Source organism: Dendrobates tinctorius, unplaced genomic scaffold, assembly GCF_039654945.1.
Source record: "Dendrobates tinctorius isolate UK_male_01 unplaced genomic scaffold, ASM3965494v1 ptg000022l, whole genome shotgun sequence".
NCBI lineage: Eukaryota > Metazoa > Chordata > Amphibia > Anura > Dendrobatidae > Dendrobates > Dendrobates tinctorius.
This window is the reverse complement of record NW_027361690.1, coordinates 94,441,207-94,460,755: the sequence shown is the minus strand read 5'-3', so window position 1 is coordinate 94,460,755 and position 19,549 is coordinate 94,441,207. Positions and strand designations below refer to the sequence as shown.

Genomic DNA, 19,549 nt, shown 5'->3' with positions numbered 1-19,549 from the left:
AGAGATGCCTTGCATCTTACAAAAACAGGAAAACACATATTTGGTTGACGTCATGCTACACTCATCATGAAAGCTTTAAACTAGAGCAATATGGAATGGGAAATGTACAGCGAGGAAAAAGTATGGATCTAATGAATTCTTTTGAGAACCCAGCTATTAGAAGTGAAAATAAAGAACACAAATTCTGAATCAAAATAGGAGTAAGAGAAACCAACCACAAAACTAAAATGTGTGTATACAAATGCACAGCGCATGGGAAACGAACAAGGAGAATTGGAGCTGCCAACACAGGAAGAGAGATATGTCATAGGCATCACTGAAACTTAGTGGGATGATACACAAGATTGAAATACAAACCTTGAAGGCTACAACTTATTAGAAAGAGGCTTAAGTCTACATAGAGATCCATGCTTCAGAGAATGGTAGCTCTGCAGAAACTGTTTGGGTGAGAATACAAGAAGAGAAGAATAGAAAGGTGTTTACTATAGGCCACCTGGACAGACTGAAGATATGGATGATCACTCTTCACATCTGATGTCTCTGTTCTAAAAAAAACAAACCCCAAAACATACACATAGTGATCATGGGAGATTTTAACTATCCAGACATTTGTTAAGAATTTTTTGGACCCATTAGATTTGCCTGAGAGAGATTCCTATCTTCTCTCACTGACAACTTTATCTTTCAAAGGGTAGATGAGAGAACAATAGGATCTGCCATTTGGACCCAATCCATATTAACAGGGAGGAAATGGTTGAGAAAGTAAAGGTAAGTGGGAATTTAGGAGGCAGCGATCATGCCATCCTCTACTTTTGGATTACAAGAGAAGGAAGACCAGTGAGGACTCAGACTTTAAGGTGGGACTTTAGAGAGGTAGATTTTATTTGACTCATAAAAAGAGGAAAAGGTCCAATGGCTGGATGTTCTAAAGCAGGGTTACCCAACTCCAGTCTTCAAGGCCCACTAACAGATCATGTTTTCAGGATTTCCTTAGTATTGCTCAGGTGATAACTGCTTCACATGTGCAATACAAAGAAAATCCTGAAAACATGACCTGTTGGTGGGCCTTCAGGACTGGAGTTGGGGGAACCCTGTTCTAAAGGACAGAAATGCTAAATTAAATTCTCACTGCACAAACAGTAACAATTCTGACAAGGAGGAAATGGAAGCATTTAAAAAGCTCAGGATGTATGAACACAGAACTTAAACATTTGATAAAAAGGAAAATAATTTATATAAATGGAAAGAGGGGACATAGCTAAAGAAGAATATAATGCTGTTTGCAGGCAATGCAGGGCAAGAGTTAGAAGAGCTAAAGCCAGTAATGAAGTGAGAACTGCAAGGGAAACCAAAAGCAATAAAAAAAAGGATTTTGGGGCCATGTCTAAAGCAAAATAAAATATGCTATAGGATTGTTACAGGATAAAAATAGGTGAAGTGGTCAAAAATGATGAAAAGGCTGAACTTTTAAATCCCTATTTTGCATCTGTGTTCTGTAAGGGTGTGTGTACACGTTGCGGATTAGCCTGCGGATTTTTCTGCAGAGAATCTGCATCTCTTGGCAGAAAACGCAGGGTAAAACACATGCTGTTTTCCTGCGGATTCCTTGTGGTTTTCCAGCGGATTTGATGCGAATTCTAGTGCGTTTTGGCAGTGCGGATTTGTTCAAAACTTTGTCCCTTGTGCTTCTGGACAATGAGAGAGAGTGAGAGCGAGACCGCAAAAACAATGGACATGCTGCAGAAAATTAAATGCAGGAAATCAGAGCGGAATTTTCCGCAGCATGTGCACAGCGGATTTTGTTTTCCATAGGCTTACATGTACTGTAAAACTGCATGGAAAACTGCTGCGGATCTGCAGCAAAATCCGCGACGTGTGCACATACCCGAAGAAAGCCAATGTAACATCAACGGATCTTCACAGTGCCATCGAAGGAATAAAGGAATCCACACTATATATAAACAGAGAGATGGTGACGGAACACTTCGCAAATTTAAATGAATTTCGATCTCCTGGTCCAGATGAATTACATCCTAGGGTACATAACAAGATACTAGAGGAAATTGCAGAATCACTAGCCTAAATCTCTGAAAAATCATAGCGAACAGGAGACGTTCCAGATTAGAGATGGGCAAATGTCTGTTTTCAGAAAAGGAAAGATGGAGCCAGGAAATTACAGGCCAATGAGCATCATTTCTATGCTAGGAACAATCTGTAACCCCTTACCGACGGGATAGTACGTCAGCAATTGGTATCCCCTGCTTTGAGGTGGGCTCCGACGGTGAGCCCACCTCAAAGCAGCGACATGTCAGCTGTTATAAACAGCTGACATGTGCCCACAATAGGCGGGGGCTGAATCGCGATCCGCCCCTGCCTATTAACTAGTTAAATCCCGCTGTCAAACGCTGACAGTGGGCATTTAACTAGCGCTTCCGCCGCCCGGACAGAAATGAGCGCTTCGACGCATTGCCTTGACAACCATAGGTCTCAGAGACCTTTATGGTTGTTTCCAGCACATTACTATGAGCTCCTCCCGGTGGTAAATCTGTACATAAGGGCGATCTGAGCAAGTCTAGATCGCATCCTACTTGGTCAGGCCTCATCTGGAATACTGTGTCCTGTTCTGGGCTCCACATTGTAAAAAAGACATTGAAAAACTGGAGGTTAAGAGAAAAGCTACCAGGTTGGTGAGCAGACTGCAAACTATGTCCTATGAGCAATGGTTAAAGGATCTGGGAATGTTTAGCTTGCAAAACAGAAGGCTAAGAGACTTAATTGCTGTCTACAAATGTCTGAAGGGATGTCACAGTGTAGAGGGATAATCATTCTCATTTTCACACGGAATCACGAAAAGCAATAGGATGAAACTGAAAGGGAGACGATATTGATTAGATATTAGAAAAAACTTTTTGACAGTGAATGTGATCAATGAGTGGAACAGGCTCCCATGAGAGGTGGCGAGTTCTCCTTTAATAGAAGTCTTCAAACAGAGGCTGGACAGACATCTGTATGAGATGGCTTAGTGAATCCTGCATTGAGCAGGGGATTGGACACGATGACCCAGGAGGTCCCTTCCAACATTCTATGATTCATTTTTTCAGTCCATATCTTTACAGATCTTCCAAGTTCAGAGTACATAGAATGAAAATCACCAGTGACCACAGTACGCCCTCCTTGGCTTACTAAATAATTGAGGATGATCAGATACTAGTGTAAATGTAGTCAGTAGTGATGAGCGCAAGTGCTCGTTACTAGAGTTTGTCTAGGGTTCTCAGGTATGCACAGAGCATTGCGGGTGCTCCAGTAATATGTTTGAGTCCCTGCAGCTGCATGTTTTGCGGCTGTTAGACAGCCACTAAACATGTGGGGTTAGCCCATATTTGTCAGGCAATCCCCACGTGTTTTGTGGCTAATAGCTGCAATACATGTGGGTGTGGGGACTCAGACATGTCATCCAAGCCAAGCTTGAGTAACAAGCACTTGCGCACATCACTAGTAGTCAGTCCTAATGGTCTGTTTACACAAAACCGGCGGCGGTGAACGACCAACTACTTGTTTTCTAGTTGGCGGTTGTTTAAGGCTACGTTCCCACAATGAGTTTTTGAGGTTGCAGAATTTCTAGACCCATTATTTAAATTAGGTTACTTGCATTTTCCCTTCACCTATGACAGCACCACATGAGAGAGGGATCCGCCCCGACAGGACAGGAACCTACTGAAACATAAGGGGCGGCACCTCTCCCCCGCTTCAGTTGGGTTCCTGTCCTGGAAAGGAATCCCTCTGACAGCAGCGGTGCCTGTCAGGATGAAAAGACCCAGGGCCGTCCCGGTGTGTGAAGATGCAGGGCTGGCTCACCTGCAACGCTGGCCGTCGGCAGCTGGTAGCGCAGTCCCCCGGGTTTTCCTTGTACGGGCCCCGGGTTCGTGCGGGCACGGTCCGATGTCCTCCCTTCGGAGGTTCCTCGCTGTGCCGCCCTCCCCCTGCGCGCGCGCCCGTTCCTTCCCCTGCATGCAGGGGAAGCCGGGGGCGGAGACCGGCATCTGACGTGGGGCGCGTGACGTCATCTGGACGCGACGGTCATGGCGCCGGGCGCGACGCCGGCCAGGAGAAGCGGCTGGCGGTCGCGGGGGGGGAGGGGTAATGAGGGGCTCACTCACCACATAAAGGAAGGAGCAGAAGCGGCTGCAGGGGTGACAATGGCGTCTCAGGAGGATCGCTCACCGTCCCCGTTGTCCCTGCCCCCATCGCAAGCTTCTGGTCGCAAGAGCCGCTCGAGCGGCAAAAGCAGCAGCCGTCCGAGTCACCGATCAAGGGATTCCTCGAGATCAAGAGAGCGCAGAGCGCACGCTCCTTCGCAGCCCCAGAACCCAGTATTCGTCTTTCCTGGGTGGTGAGTGATCTCCGTGAAAGTTAGACAATAATAGGCCTTCCTATGTCTTGTTTTTTCTCTTTTAGGGAGGCAAAAAAGCTATAAGCAAAAAGAAAAATAGAGAATGTGCCATATGCCACAGCCCTTTAGCAAAAGACTACCAAAAGGACTTATGTGTCAGCTGTATCCAGCGGACTATGGCTGAAGAGGTGCCGAGCCTGGCAACAAACCTCAGATCGATAATAAAATCTGAGGTGCAGGGCTCACTTAAAAAATTATTAAAAAAGAAGGGTAAGTGTAGGAGAGCCTCCCCGAGTTCCTCGTCAGGCTCCTCCTCTTCGGAGTATCATGTTGAGCACGGGTCATCTTCATCCTCAGACAGTGATACGGGGGGCAGACCTTGCTTTCCCGTACAAGATACGGACGCTCTCCTCAAAGCCATCAGGTCCACTATGGGCCTGCAAGAGGAGAAGTTAGAGAGATCACTGGAGGATGTAATGTTTGGCGGCCAGCAAGAAAGGAAGAAGCGTACCTTTCCGGTCAATGACAAGGTTCAGGCCCTAATCGAAAGAGAATGGAAGAAACCGGAGAAGTCAGGTAGCCTTCCCTCCTCTTCAAAGCGAAGATACCCCTTTGAGGCTAAGGACACGGACGTCTGGGACAAGGTCCCAAAGATTGACGCAGCAGTGTCTAGATCTTCCAAGAAGTCGGCCCTGCCCCTGGAGGACTCAGGGGTTTTGAGAGATCCCCTGGATAAAAAAGCGGACTCATACCTAAGGCACACTTGGGAGGCAGCGGCAGGGGGTCTGAAACCGGCAATAGCCGGCACCTGCACAGCCCGATCATTAATGGTCTGGTTGCAACAACTTGAAGAAAAATTAGCCTCCAAGGTACCAAGAGAGAAAATATTAGGAGAAATGTACTTGCTACACGGAGCTGCCGCTTTCTTGGCTGACACCTCCGCCGACTCAATGAGGTTAACGGCAAGAGCAGCGGGGCTATCGAATGCCGCAAGACGGGCGTTATGGCTCAAAGGCTGCCCTGGGGACATTCAATCTAAGGCGAGGTTATGCTCGTTACCATGTGATGGACAGTTCCTGTTTGGGAAAAACCTGGATGACATCCTGGAGAAGGCCGGTGATAAAAAGAAGGGCTTCCCCAGATTCATGGGTGATCAGAGGAGACCGCCCTTTCGGAGGGGAAAGTTCAATCGGGGCCGTCCCCCGGGAGAGCGGAAAAGGTGGGACGACAAGAGGAAAAAAGAACCAGGGTTCATGTTTGGGGGAACTACCTCACCCGCCAAAAAATCCCCGCAATGACGTCAGCCCTCCGGTGGGGGGAAGATTGAAGCTCTTTTCTCAAGAATGGGAGAAAATATCGGCCAACAATTGGATTCTGAGCATTATAAAGAATGGCCTAAAAATCCCTTTCTTCCAGCATCCGAGAGCTTCATTTGTGGTAACCCCCGTCAGAAAGGAACCAGGAGAGCAATCAGCCATAGAAACGGAAATTTTAGGACTGTTGGAGAAACAAGTTCTAATAGAGGTCCCAAAAGATCAAGAGAGAAGGGGGTTCTATTCTCCCCTCTTCCTAATAAAAAAACCAGACCTTTCCTTCAGAACAATAATAAATCACAGGCGCCTCAATCAATGGATCATAAACCAAACATTCAAAATGGAATCGGTGACTTCGGCCATAAGGCTGTTACACCACAACTGCTTCATGGCCGTAATAGATTTGAAGGACGCCTATTACCACATCCCAATGCACCAAGAATACCAGAAATACCTGAGGGTAGCCCTATACATCCAGGGCGACCTCAGGCACTTTCAATTTACAGCTCTTCCGTTTGGCATCTCCATAGCGCCAAGGATTTTTACGAAAGTAATAGCGGAAATGACAGCTTTCCTTCGAATCCACAATGTGATTATGGTGCCTTACTTGGACGATTTTTTGGTCATTGGCAATTCAGAACATCACTGTGCACATCAAGTAGAGAAAATAACAGAAACCCTGCAAAGACTGGGTTGGATGATGAACTTAAAGAAATCAAAACTTCAACCCCTAAAGAAACAAACATTTCTAGGTTTCGTCTTGGACTCCGACCGTCAAGTTTGTCTCTTGCCAGAGAAAAAACTAGAGAAGGTGAGAGAAATGACCCTTACGGCAATACAGCATCCTCACATGACCCTAAGAAGGGCAATGTCCCTGTTGGGCACGCTAACAGCCTGTATCCCGGCGGTCAACTGGGCACAGTTTCATACCCGTCAACTGCAGGCGGAAATCTTGTCAGCCCAGAAACGATTGAAAGGGCGTTTAGAAGGGAAGCTGGAACTTTCCGAAAAAGGGGAAAAACTCTCTCACTTGGTGGCTAGACGGCACAAATTTAGCAGGAGGAACTTTGTGGCACAGGCCCGTGTCCGATGTAATATTGACGGACGCAAGCTCCTCGTGATGGGGGGCACACCTGAGAGAACAAATAGCCCAAGGGTCCTGGGGTCACCTAGAGCAGAAGGCTTCCTCCAACTTAAGAGAGTTAAGAGCGGTGAACAGAGCCTTAGAGGCATTCATTCCCATGTTACAGGGTCAAAATGTCCGAATTATGTCAGACAACAGGGTGGCAGTGGCGTATGTCAACCACCAGGGAGGGACAAGGTCAAACTCCCTAATGGACGAAGCCAGAAGAATCTTTCTCAAAGCAGAACAACATCTAACCTCCCTGACGGCCCTACACATCAGAGGGACAGAAAATGTTCAAGCCGACTTTCTAAGCCGCAACAAGTTAAAACAGGGAGAGTGGGCCTTAAATCGTGTAGTATTCCAGAGGATAGTACAGTTATGGGGGCAGCCAGTGATCGACCTCTTTGCCACCAAAACCAACCGGCAAGTGAGGAGGTTCTGCTCGTTAAACCCAGGGGAAAACCCGTGGGCAGTAGACGCTCTGCAAATCCCGTGGCTGTTCAAACTGAGCTATGCCTTTCCCCCAGTAGCGTTAATCCCGGCAGTGGTAAAAAAGATAAGAGACGAGCAAGCCAGAGTAATCCTCATAGCCCCGTTCTGGCCAAAAAGACCGTGGTTTTCACTACTAAGAATGATGTCTCTCTCGGACCCGTGGGTACTGCCAGAAATCCCAGATTTATTGGCTCAGGGGCCGATATTCCACAAACAAGTCAAGGGGTTCCATCTGACGGCGTGGAATTTGAGAGGGCGCTTTTGAGAGATAAAGGGTTTTCCCCGGGGTTGGTGAATACTCTAATGAAAAGTAGGAAACCAATAACGACCAACATATATGGCAGGACGTGGAAGAAATTTCTACAATTCCTGGGAAAACCGTTAGGTCAAGAGCCCCCAATCGAGTCCATCTTGGAGTTCCTGCAGGCAGGCCTGCAGCTAGGCCTGGCGGTTAATACCCTCAAGGTACAGGTTTCAGCGCTGGGTGCGTTATACAATTGCAATATAGCGGCAAACAGATGGGTAGCCAGGTTCATAAAGTCTTGCCACAGATCTAGGCCAGTTTCCCTACCAAAAATAGCTCCATGGGATCTAAATCTGGTACTGGAAGCCCTTACGAAGGAGCCGTTTGAACCCATACAGCAGATTTCAACTAAAAATCTCACCCTAAAAACCATCATTTTGGTAGCTCTAACGTCGGCACGTAGAGTTAGTGACTTGCAGGCCCTCTCGGTCAACCCACCATATACCCAGATATACCAGGATAGGGTGGTTATGAGAACAGACCCTGCTTACTTGCCGAAAGTAGTAACTAACTTTCACCGAAACCAAGAAATTGTCCTCCCTTCCTTCTGCGAAAATCCGAAAAACCCAGGGGAGAAATTTCATAGCCTAGACGTTAAAAGAACCCTAGTAGAGTATATGTCTATAACCAGCCAGTGGAGGAGGTCCCAGTCCCTATTCGTAGCCTTCCAGGGTGCTAGGAAAGGTTATGGAGTGTCAAAGGGGACTATTGCCCGATGGATTAGGGAGGCCATTAGTGTAGCCTATTCAGCTAGTGGCGTCCCGGTTCCGGACAGCATCAAGGCTCATTCCACCAGAGCCGTGGCGACCTCCTGGGCTGAGAAAGCAGAGGTATCAATAGAGCAAATTTGTAAGGCCGCTACTTGGACCTCACCCTCAACCTTCTTTAGACACTATAGACTAAATCTATCCTCCTCTGCTGACTTGACCTTTGGTATAAGGGTGCTGCAAGCGGTGGTCCCTCCCTAAGGTGTTCGAAGTCTCCAGAATCTCTCATGTGGTGCTGTCATGGGTGAAGGGAAAACCACCATGGTTACTTACCGGTAGCCGGTTTTTCCGGAACCCATGACAGCACCCGTATATTTCCCCCCCTTTTCACCGTTTGGGTGTGCACAATAGTCGGGTGTATTTGTGTGATGTGGTGTTGGATAAATATGTAACTAACCGGGAAGTCCTCTCAAATGCTCTGTAATCCAACTGAAGCGGGGGAGAGGTGCCGCCCCTTATGTTTCAGTAGGTTCCTGTCCTGGCGGGGCGGATCCCTCTCTCATGTGGTGCTGTCATGGGTTCCGGAAAGACCGGCTACCGGTAAGTAACCATGGTGGTTTTTGCATGCAGTATTGCATTTTTGATGTTGCTTTTTTGTCTGTTAGTGTGTCATGCTTTAAATAAAGCGGATTTGTTTTTTTAAACTTCATGATATTTGGCCTTGACAAAACTTTGACATCTTAAAGGTGCGGATTACATGCGTCTGATGCGTTTCCGCTGCGGAAAAGCACTAACGGGGCATATGCGCGTTTTACCTGTGGAATTTCCACATATAATGCAAGTATAAGGGAAAATTACGCACAGAGAACTCCGCGTACCCGCAAGAGAAATTGACATGCTGCGGTTTTGAAACACGCACCGCAGGTCAGTTTACGCTGCATTAAAAAACGCATTGGGCAGGAGATTTCTCTAAATCCCATCCACTTTGCTGGAACTGTAAGACGTTGGTGTTTTTGTCGCAGCAAAACTATGCAGTATCAAAAACACACCAAAGCCTCATTGTGGGAATGGGGACAGCGAGGATAATGTCTGTAAAGCCTGTGGAATTAATTCTCGACAGCACATCTTGTTTACACAGGAAGATGCGCTGCAAGAGCGTCAGGCATGAGGTGCCATCTCTCCCTTCCCAGCCATGTGAGGTGGGACCAGCATCCATCATTGTTCCTGTAGATATGCTAGAAAAGTCCAATATGGGAATTCCACTTTGAGGTTTTTACAGTATAACTGCGGGTATCCCGGCTGAAGCACAACACCTGCTCTGCGGCTAGTTTGTATGGTGGTCCGTGACTGGACAGAGACCCACAAAAGTTCCCAATGAGCCCTAAATCTACTCAACTTTCAACCTCTAAACCACTTCGAAGAGATTTGGGATTCCGTAAACCAACCACATTATGTTTTCTAGAGCAGGGACTGGAAGTAATAAAAAAAAAAAAAGTTTGATTACTGATGTGAACAACATAGGAACGTTATTTTTATGGATGAAGGTTATAGTCTTCTTGTGTCTATTGGAATTTCACCACAACCCCAAACTAAGGTTGTAGTCATCCATCTCGGCAGAAGCCTTACTTTCTGCCTAGTGCCCACTTGACAGGTTTGACCAATGGTTTGTTGGAAAGGCAAAGAGGAAAATCAATACTTTGATTTCAGAGCAGCCATTTCTGAGAAACAGGAGATGTCTCTAGGGCATGGTGCCAGTCCTCCATATTTGCCCTTGTCGCCAGACAGGACATCACATTCTTTACAAACATGAAACATTCAGTCTTTTTTTGTGTGTGTTTTGATCATGGAAAGCAGGCAGAAAACAAAAAAAAAGACAGTATACAAACCACGTAGAAGATAAAAATGTTTATTGTACAATCTTATAAAGCAGCTTACTGAAGCATGGTGCCGATCCGTCTTTCTATATAGAAACTTAGCAACAGACACCTCTTACTTTCTGCAAAACAAAATCTGTGTATAAAATCATCATGGGCACATTGTGCTTAAAATGCAAAGTCTATACAGCATTCGGAAGGACCACCTCACCACAAGGGATCCGATAAACAAAGTATTGCATATATAGGTGTGTACACGTGCTCTATATGTGCGCACACACTCACGAGCACATGGCAGAAACCCACATGTTGAAGGTCGGAACGTGAGATCAACAAAACACAAAATCTGAACCCCTAAATATTATCAAGGGAAGAAGAAAAATCCAGCTTAGCCCACGATGTCGCTCCCATACCCTGCTTTGTAATTCCGATGCATAGTGAGTGGTAGAACATTTCTCCATAGGACAAAAATTACTTCCTAGGATGTAGATCCAGACTCGGGCTTGAAAAACTGAGCCAGAGAAACCAGCATTCATATTGCACCAAAGCCACACATTAAATGGGTTTTCTTCTAATAGAGTACAATTATGGGGTATTTTAGGGGTAGGCGACAAGGAGTCAGTTTTGTTATAATGAGTAGTGTTTTACAGAGACAAGTGTTCGCTCTCTTAGTAATAGCAGAGATGTGGCTACTAGTCCACTGCAGAGTCATAAAGCTTTATTCACACTTCAGGTTCACAAATGCCATAATTTTCACCGAAACAGCACACAGCACTATTTTTTTACCCCCAACAAAATGACGGACACTAAATTAAACCAACCAGACACCAATATAATCAATAGGGTCAGTCTGGTGCCGCTTGTGTCTGTAATGTGACTGCTCAGTTTCCAGCATGAATTCCGTTCTAATAAAACAGAATTCCTAACGCTGGTAGCCTAACCCAAAACTCACAAATCCTTTCCATGGTCCAGGTAGTTTGAATAGAATCAGCAATTTAATGGAAATTGGTCTCATAGTTTCTGCTATGCAATCTGAGAGCAGCATGATGTAGGGGCAGAGGCCCTGATTTCAGTGTCGCGTCACTTGCTGAGGTGCTCACTGTGATTTTGATACAATCACTATCTTATTTTCTGAAGAGCTAGCAGTTCTATAATTGCTGAGCTGTGTATAACCCCGACCACACAACTGATTGGGAGCTTTCTGCCTATGCACAGTGTACACAGGAAGCTGCCAATCAGTGGTGGGGCAGGGTAATACAGGGGAGATGACTAGGAGACACCTAGTCCTGTAGTAATAACCTGCTCCTGATTAAACAATGAAACAGCAACACAAAGCCTAGCAAGTGACATCACAGGAATCAGGGTCTCAGCCCCCTACATAATTCTGGACTCAAGTTAGATAGCAAAAAGATGTTATCAGATTCCCCTTTCTTTTTAAATTCTGAAACGCTATGTCATACAGAAAAAATGTAGCTTGAGAAGACAGCTGGGCATCGGAAGACATGTTCACCCGAGTGTCTCCCACCCAGCATTACTGGCAAATCTCATCCTATCAATGCGTAGATAAGGAAGGACCAGTCAATGTCGCAGAGTAAGAAGAGGCCGGGTGCGGAGACCACAGAATTCTCTCTGCCAATGTCCGACTGAAGGTGACACGCTGGTAACGAGGGGAAACGTTGTACCCATCAATTTATAATTACATGGCAAAACAGAGAAGAAAATGTAAGAATATAGGAATATAAGATAGAACAGAGAAGTCAGGAGTGTGGACAGGTCCGCTCTATGGGATGGGGCTTCTCTGGGGTCATTATGAAAGGCATAACGGATTAGAGGACCATGCAATGAGAATATAACTCAGGAAGAACATTAGGAGGAAGAAGTTAAAAAAAGTAATAACCTAAAGCAGGGGTGGGGAACCTCAGTCCCCAGGGCCATTTACGGCCCTCGATGACCTTTTATCAGGCCCCCGAGCAAATTCTCAGGGACCGCATTCTTGGGCAGGGAGCTGTATTTTGATTGCCACAATCTCGTTAATTTCTTCTTGCTCTGTTAACGCACACACACAGTGTTCACTACTGAACATTGAAGGGCATGCAATGAAAGATTACGTCCTGACACCAGTGCCAGTCAGGATGTACTTTGTGGGCGGAGTTTGTACGGCCCCGGAAGGATGGTATAAATATCTAAATGGCCCATGGCAGAAAAAAAAAGATTCCCCACCCCTGACCTAAAGTAATAATCTGGAAAAAATATAAAATTTCAAAAATATTTAGGGAAAAAACAAAACAAAAAAAAAAACGACAGATCAGGCTAGTTTCACACTAGCGTTAGGAGGTGCAGCTCCGCCCCCTGCCGCGCCCCCTCCGGTCAGCTCCTCCTATGGGCGCATGAAGCTGCATGCGACTTGCGTACCCTATCTTTAGCATTGGGTACGCAGGGCGTGTGCTGGTATGCTTTTGCGCTGCACCTCCTAACACTAGTGTGAAACTAGCCTAAGACAAGTCTCCTGGACCTTGACCATTTCCTTAAAACGAGGAGACTTCTATACAATAGTCAGCGAGTAATATTCCTTTATATTACATACAATATAAAACCATCTGTACTGTTCTATTAAAAATATATGCATTTTATAGTGTGAGCTGTGAGTGGGGATTATCCCTGGGTGACGTGTTGCTGTTTTTTTGTACTTGCTTTTGGCAGTGTCCTTTAGAATAGTGTAGACGGCCATTCCCCGGTTGTACCATGAGGATTATACTTTTCATACAGGGCAGGTAGCATTTTAGACAGAACAAGATTTGTTCACAAAACAAAAAAAAAAAAACAAACTCTGCTGACAGAAAGCAGTGGTGCCCTTGAGACCTCAACGACCAACATGTTCCCAAGTTAACAGGAATAGGCTTGTGCCTTGTTATTCTTCTCATCAAATCCTCCGATACTGCAAACAGTGTGAGCACAGAGTAAAGGCTCCCATACACATTAGGCGAGGGTCGGCCGAGTCCGCCCATATTGACAGGTTGGGGTGACGGTCTACGGTATATAGGGGCGCCTGCCGACTGATGGTCAGGGAAGAGGACAATTATCCATGTCCAAACGCATGGTTCTTTGGGAGATAAGCTGCCAGCTGACGTGTCGGCCTGCCCTGATTTTCGTGGGTCTGGCCATCCATATAACGCATTTGGTATTGTCCCAAGTCTCCCCCCCAGTGATAGGTGTCCAGGGAAGACATGGTCTGGCATGCTGTCTTATAAAAGAGAAAAGTCATTACCAAAAGTGTCTGGCAATAACTAATTTCCCTCTTGGCTAAGGGCACATGCACACGTGTCCAAGCTGAGCATGCATCTATGGAGTTGGAGATAACGGATATTGGCTGGGTGAGATTTCATCTACCAGAAAAGCGTATGACGAGCGATCACTCACGTGTATGGGAGAGATGGCAGAGAGCTATCAAATGTATTTAGCCAGTTTAGGGAGACCTATACCCAATAGATAGCTGTCGGCCAAACAAGGTTTCAGTTGGCCGCGCGCGCTCTCCCGCCACTCTTGTGTTCTTTATGAGAGGGGCACTGCCAAACTCCTCTGGTGGCGGCTTATCATGCCGTGAACAAAAGGATTGGCAATCTCAAAATCAGGCATGCCAGATTCTTTCTCCCAGAACAGATAATTTTGGGGAAGATCATGTTAGGCCCCCATACACAATGGACTTTCAGCCGAGCTGGCAGCTATCCAAGTTCGGATGACTTTAGTCTAATGTGTATGGGGGCCTTAACTAAACTTACCTACAAGTTTCACCTGAACTATGCATCTCAAATCACACATTTCAGTGGGGCTGGCGGTCCATCTAATGTGTTTAGTAGTGTCCTAACTCTCCCCTTAATGGCAGATGTTGGGGGAAGACAGGGTCAAGCATGCACAAGAGAGAAAGGCCACTATCAAAGATGTCTGGCTATAGCTAATTTCCCGCTCAACCAAGAGCACATGCACGCTTGTATAAGCTAACCGTGTAGGTGTCTGGTTGGGGGATAATGGATGTAGGCTGGAAGAGCTTCTGCCTTTTGCATAAAGTCTTACCTATGTGGCCAACAGTGGTGAAGTTATCTAGGAATCTTTCTCCATTTAAATCTCCATCCCACAGATACCAGGCACTGCTATAAACACATCATAAATAATGCATCTTACAGGGAAAGCGTTATGAAAATGTGAAAAACTGGTTGTCTCATGAAGATAACCTAGTTCATCTGCATTATTAGGGCATATAAATATCATAGCAATAGGTCCCCCCCTCAATGAGCCACTCGGTAAAAAACAGCTCCCACTTACCTGATTTAAAAGGTAACTATATCTTTTTTTTTTTTAATAAGAATATGGATAAGAGTTATGGATCTGTAAAATAAAGCTGCTTTGATGTGCCGCTTTATCAAGAATAAGTACTCAGGCAGCATTTTCAGACACTCTTCCCTATGTGAGCTCTTCTGCTCCCTTCCCCAATGCTCAATGACAATGTTTGTAAATAGTGTTTCTTGCCAAAGCAGCAGTTCAAAGCAGCATCTAAAAGGACCATGAACTAGGCAGTTGAAACAGCACTGCAGCCAAGTATTTGAGAGAAAAGAAAGCAAAATAAGGTAATAAAGTAAATTACAAAAATTCATAAATTTGTAAAGCACGGAGGTAAATTATACATAGTACTGTGCAAAAGGTGTGTCCACCATTTACCTTTAAAAAGCATCATCAATCCTTCTAGGTATGCTTACAAAGTCAGGACTTTCGTATGATTATAGCCACGTATAGATGAATAACCAATTATACCAAATGGATAATCATCATTTTCATATATAATAGTGTGATTAACAAAGTTCTTAAAAGAAACAGCTTTTAGGGAGGCTTAAAACTGAGTGAACAGCTCAACTCTGTTAGACAGGTGATACAGGTAAGGTTGTGAAAACAGTTTGTCACAGGTCATACACAATGGCAAAACCGAGCATAGCAACAAAGTAGAAGGTAGTTATACTGCACCAGCAAGGTGTTTCGCAGGCAAAGGTTTTTGCAGACTGAGGTTTCAAAATGTGCTGTTCAAGCTTCTTTTGATAAAGCACAAAAAATGGGCAGTGCTGAAGACCTGAGACACAGTGGTTAACTAAATAAACTTAGTGGAACAAAAGACACATCATGCGGACGTCCCTTCGAAACTGAAAGATGTCCAGCAGTTCCCTCAGCTCAGAAACAGAAGCAACCAGCTACACCCACCTACTGTTTGGAGAAGTCTGGCCAAAAGTGGTCTTCAATGAAGAATTGTGGCTAAAGAGTCATACCTTTAACATGGAAACAAGGCAAAGTAACTCAAATATGCACGAAAACATAGGAACCTGGTGAAGAAGAAAAATGGCAAAAGGTGTTCTGGACTGATGAGTCAACATTTGATATTTTTGGCTATAACTGAAGGCAGTTTGCTCACCGAATGGCTGGAGCAGTACAATGTTCAGTGTAAAGAACAAAGTCATGCACGTGATAACATGGCCCCCAGAAAGCCCAGATTGCAATATTGAGTCTGTCTGTGATTACATAAAGGGACAGAAGGATTAGCACATTCAAAGCAGATCTGTGGTTAGATCTCCAGGATGTCTGCAACAACCTCCATGTGGAGTTCCTTCAAAAACTGTGTTCAAGAACAAGTATACCCCAAAGAATTGATGCGGTTTTGAAGGCAAAGGCCGGTCACACCGAATATATATTGATTTGATCTAGATTTCTCTTTTGTTTATGCACTTTGCATCTATTGACACTTCTATTTTTCAATTCTTACCTTGCAGCATTTTTGCACAGTACTATTAAATATTATTATATATACACACACACGAATATATATCTTAGTTATTCTTGAGGGCACTGTCCAAAGTGTATAACCTCTTGCCCTTTAGGTGTATGCAGTATTGGAAGCAATAGGACACTATTAGCATGGAGAAAATGTATATTTTCACTGTTCTTTAGAGCAGTAAGCTCATATGGGAATAACAGACCAAATGACAGAAAAAAAGAGCAGCAAACACACGAAACCGCTTGCTAGTTACCTGTACGATAAAGGCATTGTCACAGTGTTCTGCATTAGATCCGGGATGGAAGCAGTCATTTATAAATCTCTTTTACAATAAGTAACACTCTATATTATGGTAAATTAAAGTAATTTCACGTATAAAATTATTCTGCTTTTCGACAAGTATAAAACTGTGTATGTATATCTGGATGCCACGTAAATATTCTATATTTTATTTTACAGGAACAGAGAGCCGAGTAAGGGAGGAGGCTGAACACAATCTTTGGAACTTTAAGAAAAAGTTGTTAAAACTTCACAACGGGCTGAATTGTACGGTGAGTTAAAGTGCATTAGACAGGACTTCTAGTATTTTGTTAATATTAGTTGTCAAAGAAGTTTAAAGGGAAGGTATATCAGCACTGCGCGTTTCAGTCCGTGATGTCATTGAAAGAGTACTAGTTACCTGTTATGATTGTCAACACAAAAGAATATATATATATTTACACTGGGAGATCAAGTCACCAGCAGCCAAAGCCTCAAGCCCCTTCAACAGATAATGGGGGTTTTAAAGATTGTTCCCTCCGTTTCTATGACATCATAAGGACAGAAGGCACAGAATGAAAGAAAGAAAAATAAAAAAAAAATTGGGAAGAAAATTGTAGTTTAAGACCATTCCTCATTTATAGTATATCTGGTTCTAGCTTCCCCCAAAAAACTAATATTAAAGAAAACACTAGTATGTTTAACACACATTACGGAAAGGCAGTATATGGGGCACTTTGCACCTTTATCTGCCCATTGCACCGGTAGGGATTTGTAACCTAACTGCAGATGTGGACCACCGCCAGCAAAGCGTATGGGGAACAGCTGGACTTGGGCGTTCGTCACACCCTGACAGCTTTTGGTTTTCTGGCTGGTTTCCTGGCTAACTTCTAGTTATGTTTCGCTCTGCCTCCTTTTAAATAGGACTTCCAACGCCGAACAAAGTCTCTAAATATTGGAGACCCGTCCATACTGGCAATAAGCTGTAGTTGATTAATGTGGGTAGTGTGGTAGTCCCAACGGGCAAGATTGGGGGCAGTACCTAGCATGAAGTGCCTTAGATCGTAAATACTTCCAGATCCCGTGTCATAAAGAGGCAACATGGCGCGGAGTGACTCCAATCCTCGCTCGTACAGCAGCCTTGCTTCTTTGCCCTTTTTTTCCCCAGCAGTTTCTTTTAGGTCGTAGAGGCCAAGCAGAGCATAAATGAACCCATTCAGCACAAACGAGCTTGGTGTAGTAGGGTACTCCTCATACCAGTCATACTTGTTCATAAAAACTGCTTTCACGCCATGTTTTTCTGAGGGCAACTTGAAAGGAGCAGTTGCTTTGAGTGCGGAGTCTAGATATACCTGCTCCTTGGTTAGCAGATAGGCACGCACCAGTGTAGAGATCGCCTGCCCCTGGGCCATTGCAGAGTACCACCCTGGTTCTAGGGCTCTGAATCCCTCCCCCAGTTTTCTGGTCACCATAATTGGCCAGCCACCTTTAGCGTCCTGATTCCTTACGAGCCAATCACTGGCAGCAAAGAAGGCCGCTGTATGGGCGGTAGCCGAGATGGTGATATTATCTAAAAATCCACTGCCCCTTGCTACAATGCGGACAACCTTCTTCGGCATGATCTTAGTCTGACGTACGGCTTTTGTGTTGGACAGTCCCACTCCCTTTTTTAAATCAGTCAGGAGGTCCCGGGTTAGTGTACTCCAAGTGGTTCGAGGTCCAATCCCATAATAGACATCATGCTTATGAAATGCAATGAGCTGTGAATTGGTGACATAGTGTACAGTAAACAGCTGGTTCTTCTCGGTGGTCTCCAGCACCACCGAGATACTGCCATTAGTCAAGAACTTCAAGTCAAGAGCCAGGATGAAATCCTTGGTGTTGCCAAGCGTTAGTGACGCTCCCTCCGAATTTTCTGAATAAAAGCAAACAGAAAATATGCATAAGAGGCATAAAAAGCAAAAATTTGAGTACAAATACAATTTTTTTTCCTTTTTTACAACATGTTGCACATATACAGGCTTTTGTTGCTCAAGTCTCCCCTTATGCAGTTTCAGAGGAAGTTTGGATGGTTTGTTTCTTAATGGACACAGATATTATGCTATCGGAATGAGACATTTTGGTCTAAAATTTAGCAGAGAGGTAAGGGTCCTGAATATAGTAAAAAAAAAAAAAAAATCAAATCTGAGTTAACAGTAGTTGGGGAGAGACTTCACTGCACGCTGATGCACAGCCATTTTGTCTATGGGTGCTATGAACAGGATCACGGTTGTCAACCTTTGTTGGCCAAAAGTATGTCCAAGTTTAGCATCAACAGCCGAGCAGTAATCCGCTTTGTGGTGAGCAGGGTTGGTGGCTTCACATCTACAGATATTTGCCAGCTTAGGGTGGTTTTACAGTTGCCGCATTTTTTGCGGTCCGTTATTGCGGGCAGTATCGCCGCATTTTTTGTGGTGTACCGTAATAACGGGCCACAAAAAATGTTTGTGGATCACTGTTTTTATTTTTTCCAATACTATGGAAATAGTATTGGAGAAAAAAAAACAGCATTCCGCAAAACTGGAAGTGACGGCGCGCTGCAAAAACAAACTTGATTGATTTAAATGGGCGCTGTGTCCGTACGCTGTGAAAAATATTGAGCAAGCTCGATATTTTTTCACGGCTGTATATACGGCCCTCACGGCCGTACGGCACATGGTGCACCATTGAATTTTTGTGGGCCAGTTTTGCGGCCCCATAGAATGCTATTGGGGCTGCAAAATCGGCCCGCAAAAATACGGTAAGTGTAAAACCACCCTAACACATCCAAGAGGGCGGTAGCGTGCATGTTATCTGCTGCTTATTACCCGAGCTTTGAGATATCTGTATACATAAATTCACCGGCTCAACTCAAAAACTGATGTTGAAGTGAGCATGGCCAGATTATGCTTTTAACCCCTTAAAGACCAGGGGTATTTCCGTTTTTGCGTTTGTTTTTTGCTCCCCTTCTTCCCAGAGCCATAACTTTTATTTTTCTTCAATATGGCTTGTTTTTTTGTTATGCACCACGAGTTTTACTTTTGACCGAGACCACTGGTTTTATCATATCATGTACTGGAAAACGGGAAAAAAAATTCCAGTGAAATTGCAAAAAAACAAACAAAACAGAATTCCACAATTTTTTATTTTTTTTTACCATGTTCACTTAATGCTAAAACTGACCTGCCATTATGATTCTCCTGGTCAATATGAGTTCATAGACACCAAACAAGTCTAGGTTCTTTTTTATTTAAGTGG

At 44.6% G+C, this 19,549-nt stretch overlaps 1 protein-coding gene across 2 annotated transcripts in view; it reads right to left on the bottom strand.

Annotated features, from left to right (window-relative positions):
- Positions 1–10,222: 10,222 nt before the first annotated feature.
- GLCE (glucuronic acid epimerase) overlaps positions 10,223–19,549 on the bottom strand; it is a 118,324-nt gene continuing 108,997 nt past the window's right edge. For both annotated transcript variants that reach the window (XM_073568957.1, XM_073568956.1), the window contains one exon: positions 10,223–18,188. In XM_073568957.1, coding sequence (XP_073425058.1) covers positions 17,164–18,188 — 1,025 coding nt within the window. In that variant the 3' untranslated portion in view covers positions 10,223–17,163. The remainder of the gene's footprint in view (positions 18,189–19,549) is intronic.